Source organism: Sinocyclocheilus grahami, unplaced genomic scaffold (genome assembly GCF_001515645.1).
Source record: "Sinocyclocheilus grahami isolate Dianchi unplaced genomic scaffold, SAMN03320097.WGS_v1.1 scaffold462.1, whole genome shotgun sequence".
NCBI lineage: Eukaryota > Metazoa > Chordata > Actinopteri > Cypriniformes > Cyprinidae > Sinocyclocheilus > Sinocyclocheilus grahami.
The window spans coordinates 1,506,318-1,513,615 of NW_015505641.1; the positions used below are offsets into that span (position 1 = coordinate 1,506,318).

General features: G+C 36.1%; 2 protein-coding genes across 2 annotated transcripts in view; both read right to left on the bottom strand.

The window, feature by feature from the left end:
* The window catches only part of LOC107552984 (glycine cleavage system H protein, mitochondrial-like), an 8,439-nt gene extending 2,977 nt beyond the window's left edge, over nucleotides 1-5,462 (bottom strand). Inside the window, exons 1-2 of the mRNA XM_016235043.1 lie at nucleotides 5,177-5,462; nucleotides 1,200-1,279 (exon numbers count right to left, since the gene is read on the bottom strand). Of these exons, the coding sequence (XP_016090529.1) occupies nucleotides 1,200-1,279; nucleotides 5,177-5,450 (354 nt within the window). The 5' untranslated portion in view covers nucleotides 5,451-5,462. The remainder of the gene's footprint in view (nucleotides 1-1,199; nucleotides 1,280-5,176) is intronic.
* A 196-nt stretch (nucleotides 5,463-5,658) lies between these two features.
* Nucleotides 5,659-7,298, bottom strand: part of LOC107552967 (lysine--tRNA ligase-like) — an 11,396-nt gene continuing 9,756 nt past the window's right edge. The window contains exons 12-13 of the mRNA XM_016235028.1: nucleotides 6,996-7,139; nucleotides 5,659-5,709 (exon numbers count right to left, since the gene is read on the bottom strand). Coding sequence (XP_016090514.1) covers nucleotides 5,659-5,709; nucleotides 6,996-7,139 — 195 coding nt within the window. The remainder of the gene's footprint in view (nucleotides 5,710-6,995; nucleotides 7,140-7,298) is intronic.

The following is a 7,298-nucleotide window of genomic DNA, read 5'->3' on the forward strand; positions in this document are numbered from 1 at the left end:
TTTGGTCTTCCAAAAGAGGACACGACTAGAAATCAGTGGTTAAGTTGTATTTACAACACTGTTACAGAACACTTCAACCCAAATATTCAGATGTGTGCAGCACATTTTATGGAGGACTGTTTCCTGATCCTGGGAGAGTAGACTACAATGCCGGCTGTTCTGACTCAAAGACTGCAAGTAAGTTTTTTATATTTAAAGGATTTGCCACTGATGATTCAAACGCGAGTTTTGAGCAGTGTAGAGTAGCGCTTGTTGTTTGTCATTTCTCCGATCACAAATGCAGACATGGTTTTATGTTACGCTCCGGCCTGACAAGGCATCACAGTATGGTAAAGGGCGTAACATTTCCGTCACATGCTTGAGGTATTTGGCCAATCATGACGCACTGGATAGCTGGCCAATCAGAGCACACCTCACTTTTCAGACTGATGAGCTTTGTAAAAATCGACGTGTTTCAGAAAGGCGGGGCATAGAGGAGAAACAATAATGTACAGTATGTGGAAAATAATGTGTTTTTTAACCTTAAACCGCATAAACACATTTCATTACACCAAATACACAAAGCAATGTTCTTTTTAGCAACATCATATGACCCCTTTAACTTTTATAAAAGTCAAAAAAATCGCATCATATGACCCCTTTAAAGAATTGTGAGACAAACTCAGAAATGTGACTTTCTCTTGCAATTCTGAATTTACATCTCTCACAATTCAGACTTTCCCCCCTCAGAATTCAGTTTTTTTCCCCCATCACAGAATAAGTAGTAAAAAGTATAAAAACAATAATAAAACATTTGAAACTGAATTGACACCATCTAAAAACACTTATTTTTTATAGAGAGGAGCAAACCTGAGCAAAGTTGCTGATGCCAACCGTGCCCACAGTCCCATCCACTCGTACCCACTCGTGTTTGTCTGTAAACTTCAGAGCTGGAAAAACACGAGAATTTCAATAATAATAAGATCAGGAAAAGCAGAACCATTGGTTAAAGTAATCCCCCCCCCAAAAAATCGTGCTATAAATTAGTCAATCACACTGTTATTTTAGTATATACACAATCATAATATTAATATTTTGAACAAGCTTATTGTTAGTTTATTGTTAATATTTAATTTTAATTTGTGCTTGGTGACGTTTTATTATTTGAAACTGAATTGACACCATCTAAAAACACTTATTTTTTATAGAGAGGAGCAAACCTGAGCAAAGTTGCTGATGCCAACCGTGCCCACAGTCCCATCCACTCGTACCCACTCGTGTTTGTCTGTAAACTTCAGAGCTGGAAAAACACAAGAATTTCAATAATAATAAGATCAGGAAAAGCAGAACCATTGGTTAAAGTAATCCCCCCCCCAAAAAAATGGTGCTATAAATTAGTTAATCACACTGTTATTTTAGTATATACACAATCATAATATTAATATTTTGAACAAGTTTATTGTTAGTTTATTGTTAATATTTAATTTTAATTTGTGCTTGGTGACGTTTTATTGGTTTTTTTAACATTCCTATATAGTTTTAATTTATTCTTATTTCAGTTTTAGAAATTTCAACATTTCAGTTAGTTCCCAAGCCAATTTTATTTTATTTAAATGTAAGTTTATTTAATATTCATATTTAACTTCACTTCAGTTACCAACTGAACTATACAACTATTTTTAGTTGTTTTCATTTTAGTTAAAAATAACTACATTGCTCTCACGTTATGAACATTTATTCTATATTTTTTTTTAAGTGGAACAGAAAAGGAAACACATAGGAAATACTGAATTATGTACTGGTCATTCTTTTCCTACAATTACAAAGAATAGGGCTTTCAAACGTTCCAGCAAATAACTTACAATTCTTTAAAGCCTTGAAGACTTGACATACTGTATACTAGCACTCCATGACTTGTGCGCTATGTAGGCTACTTCATTTTTTGTTCACAGCAATTAAATGGGGGGAAAAAATGACCAGGATATTCTTCAAAAAAAATAAAAACACTTCAGGGTTTGGAATGACAAGAGAATCACTGTTTGGCCAATTTGGGCACTATTTAGGTTTGGAAAAAAACATTCTTTTAAACGTGACACTTTTCTCTGAAGTCATTTCATTTTGCATAAACATTAACTTTTCAGCTGATGGTAGTCCGACCATTCAAACTCCATAAGGTTAATCATGCATTAATTACTTCCAGGTCAGTCTGTCCATTTCCCTCCAACAGCTTTTCTGAATTATTCTAATTTCAAAACTCTCTATTAAATCACTGTAGTAAACACGATGCAGCCACTGAGGGTGGAAGAAGCTGTAAAAGTTCAGGTTAAGGCATGCTGAGCGGTTGCCCTTTCTGTGTCAGACAATTGTAAAATAACAACCGGCTTTCAAACAGGTCCAAACTCCATAAGGTTAATCATGCATTAATTACTTCCAGGTCAGTCTGTCCATTTCCCTCCAACAGCTTTTCTGAATTATTCTAATTTCAAAACTCTCTATTAAATCACTGTAGTAAACACGATGCAGCTACTGAGGGTGGAAGAAGCTGTAAAAGTGCAGGTTAAGGCATGCTGAGCGGTGCCCTTTCTGTGCAAGACAATTGCAAAATAACAACCGGCTTTCAAACAGGTTTCTCAAACACCCATTTGTGGGTTTCTGTACAATAAAACACACAAAATCAGATTCACACAATGAAACAAGTGATTCAAATCAAAAATGCAAGTATGATTAAAATGTGCAAGGGAAGTGGAGGCATCCTGAGGTAAGACCTGACCCAGAAAGAAAACCATAGACTGTTCATAATTGTATAGAAATCACATATTAACGCCATAGTTCTCAGGAGAGACCGATGAACACCAACTGAGGGACTGCTAGAGGGGCAGTCCTCAACTGACTCGGATTCTAGCATCAGCCCATGCAGAAACAATACAGGTTTAAACCAGATTGTGAGCAGGGCTGAATGCTGAAGCACGATGGGCTTTATGCAAGACACTCCTGTTATTTTAGATTACTTTTCAGACTACCCTAGCAACTTTTTCTTCCAAAAGCACCTAGCAACAAATGTAGCTATTTTTAAAAATGTATTTGGCAGCTTTTAGCAACTTTTGGTAAGTGACTCAAACGATAAAAAGGCACAATTTACCATTTCAATTACACAAAAAGATGAAACCAAAGAAGCCTAGCAGTACACACGTTACAGGAATTAAGTTAGCTGCTATTTGCAATTGTGTAATAGTAACAATAATTGAATACTGTTATTTTTCATTTCATTCATCGAGACACTTTGTTAGCACCTTGTACCTGCGATTGTTGAGGAGTTAGTACACTGTAAGAAAAATATGCAGAAAAATGGAAAAGGTGCTAGTAATTTTCCAGGACATTATCCGTTGTAACCCGAAAACACAAAATACAATGCGTAATTAAAAATGCACGCAGGTACAAAAACCTGTGGAAAAATCAATCCAGAAAATCCCTTCATATTAACACAGTAGATTGTGCATTATTTTTGTACTTTTCTTAGAGTGCAGCATACTAACTAGCTACTAATAAACTGCTTTAAAGTATAAAACTTAAGTTGTAATCGTTCAAAAATGTGTACGTTTTCGATAATTCAATGCATTTAAAAATTGTTATTTATATTTTAATATTATGCATTTATATTGCTATGAACAAATCTGAATTAACATACTGTATATAAAATATGTTTTTGCTGAGATTTGACAATTTTGCGTCGTGATTACGTAATGACGTCGTCGCGCAATGACATCACAACCTTCCTCAGTGTTGCCAACTTAGCGATTTTGTCGCTAAATTTAGCAACTTTTCAGACTACCCTAGCAACTTTTTTTTTCCAAAAGCACCTAGCAACAAATTTTGCTATTTTTACATTTTATTTGGCTACTTTTGACAAGTGACTCAAACGATAAAAAGGCACACATTTTCCATCCAAATTTCACAAAAAGAGGAAACCAAAGATTCCTAGCAGAACACACATCACATGAATTAAGTTATTGCTATTTGCAGTTGTTCAATTTGATAATAGTTCATTTCTGATACACCTTGTTAGTAGCTTGTAGTTGTACATGCGATTGTTGATCAGTTAGTACACTGTAAGAAAAATATCTAGAAAAATGGGAAAGGTGCTAGTAACTTTCCAGGACATTCTCCATTATCCGTTGTAACCCTGTAGCCCGAAAACACAAAATACAATGCGCAATTTAAAATGCAGGTAAAAATAAAAAACCTGTGGAAAAATCCATACTCAAAAATTCCTTCATATTAACAGTAGATCGTGCACTATTTTTTACAGACTTTTCTTAGAGTGTAGCACACTAACTACTAATACACTGCTTTAAAGTATAATTGTTCAGAATGTGTAGTTTTACTTGTTTACTAGCTAATATATATATATATTTTTAATTGTAATCGTACAAAAATGTGTATGTTTTCGATAATTCAATGTATTTAAAAATAGTTATTTATATTTTAATATTATATTATGCATTTATATTGCTACGAACAAATCTGAATTAACATACTGTATATAAAATAATGTTTTTGCTGAGATTTGACCATTTTCGACCTTCCTTTAGCAACTTCCCCTGAAAATCAGTTGGCAACACTGGGAACATAATGAAGGTGACACTATATGGATCTAGATCTAATGAATGACAGATTTGAGTGAGATAATGGGTAGAGTCTGGGGCCTCTGGTCAAACCTGAGAGACACGATCTGCAGCACAGTCTTAACTTTAATTAGCTTTCATTCAAGATCTCGAAATAAAGCCACATGATAATACCCAACTGAGAAAATTAGTCAAGCGTGGCGAGTTTGACCCGATGAAAGCTTCAGCAAAAACTACACTGACCAGTCAAAGAATAGTGCGCTCTTTAAACTTCACATACATAAAAATATGTAATAGTTCCAAAAAATAAAGCAGCCAATTAAACCGCCAAGTAACTTTCAGCGAATAAATATGGAACGTACTGGAAACTTCACGACGCAACAAACGAACTGAAGTTACAATGTAACAAACGTTAAAGCCCAAAACAACATTCAGGTGATAAGCAAACCTTGGCATTCAGAAGATTAAAGCCTTTAAAAAGACCCAAACGCAAACAGGAATGGCTGCAGTTCTTGCGGCGAAGCTAAACGCGAGATGTAAAACATAGCAGCCGTGGAGTTCAGCAAAGTTTTTACCTCCCGAAAGCCGTGAGCTCGTGTAAAGCGTCCTTAAAATGTTTGGTCTCAGCGAATTTTGGCACGTCCAGATAGGTGCGGGTCTCGTGAGCAGGGGCAATGCTGCCGAAACGCACCGGAGCGCCGCACACATCGCCATCTTCACCGACTTAACCGCGCGAGAGAAGCAGAAGGGCGCTGACCTCTGAGAAGTCTGACTGAGGAGATTAAACATCTCGACAACGACAAGAACATTGCCACAGACTATACGCCCGATTATACAAAGTCCAAACATGATCAAAGCAAAAGATGTGTGTGGCGTAACGAGCAGAAACCACTTGGTTTCGAGAATTAGGAAAATGCAAAGAAAGTTTCCTCACAGTGGTCCCAAAAATATACGGATTTTAAGCCATACATAACAACAACAATAATAAACAGGGTTTCATACAACATATGGATGTAGCTCGAGTCGTATTTCATGGGATTTTTGCCGTTCACACTTGCTAAATATGATCCGATTCCAATCGGATATGCACCGGATTTGGATCGCAGGTCTAAACAAAGTTTAAAGGGGTCATATTATGCGATTTCAATGTTTCCTTTCTCTTTGGAGTGTTACAAGCTCTTGGTGCATAACGCAGATCTGTAAAGTTGCAAAGACTAAAGTCTCAAATCCAAAGAGATATTCTTTATAAAAGTTAAGGGTTAATCACGCCTACCTAAAACGGCTCGTTCGAACACGCCCCCACATGTCTACGTCACGATGTGGGAAGATTTCCATAACGCCGCCCAAATGTTCACGCAAAGAAAGAAGGCGTAACTTTTATTCTCGCTGCAAATACACAAAACAATGTTTTTTTAGCAGCATCATATGACCCCTTTAAGAATGCTAGATTTTTCTTACAACTAAATGAACTTTAACATTTGACCAATTACTAATCAACTAGTGATTTTTTTCACACAGGTGTAATTAATCACATTATGTCGCACAAACGTTTGACAAACAGAAGTGTCAGTATTTCAGTGTAATGTTGGTATCTGTTAAATCTTGCACACTCTCTCTCTATAAAATAATTTAGATTTTTTTTTTATCTAACCTATACTTGTTGGAGCCACTCGTGTCAGAAAATGTCATATGAACAGTGTTGGGGGTAACTCATTACAAGTAATGCGAGTTACGTAATCAGATTACTTTTTTCAAGTAACGCATTACTTTTTTAATTTACAAGAAAATATCTTGAGTTACTTTTTCCCATTTATTGACTGACAAGTCTCCTGTCCTCATATTGGGAGAAATCAGAAGTACAGAGTTGTGTGCGCTGTTGTGAACATGATGTTACTGTAGTTCTAGACTAAATGTGAATGTGCATTAATTCATCCCACTCACAAAAAAACAGATTTAGTATTCATCAAAATGAATTAAAACAGTGAAATGCAAACTCAGAATATGACGCAAACCTGCAATAATTAAATGTTAAATTACAAAATTGTATCTAATCCCATTTTATTAACCAATGTCTTTGCTGCTGACCTTTGATGATCCAGTTCAACCGTACTAAGCAGCAAAAATGACTTTAGAGAAACTAACAATTGTGCTTTGTTTTTTTATTGCTGAAGAGTGTTTCTTCTCCTGCGTTCTACTGTACAGACGTGAATTTACTTTTGCTTCAGCCTGAGGTTTATTCATTACACTTTTTGGTGTGAAAGGTCTTTTATATTTGCTATAAATAGAACTTCTTATATTAAAAACAATCCAATTGCACTGGTTGATTAATATACAAGCAGTGGTTCACACATTTTTCATAGTCCTAAAAAAAAAAAGGGCCATGGTGGGTCGTACCTTGATGTTGTTGGAGTCTGTGAGGAACATGGTGAGGCGGTCGATGCCCATGCCCCATCCTGCCGTGGGTGGAAGTCCGTACTCTAAGGCAGTGCAGAAGGTCTCATCAATAAACATCGCCTCTTCGTCACCTTCTGCCTTGGCCTGTGGACACAGATAGAACATTCATTCAACTACAAGATATTGTCTTGGTAAAGAAAAAGCTAAGTAGTGTGAGAAAAGCTCTTTACAGTATATTTTAATAGAGCAGACATGTGACCCTGGAGCACAAAACCAGTCTTAAGTCGCTGGGGTATATTTGTA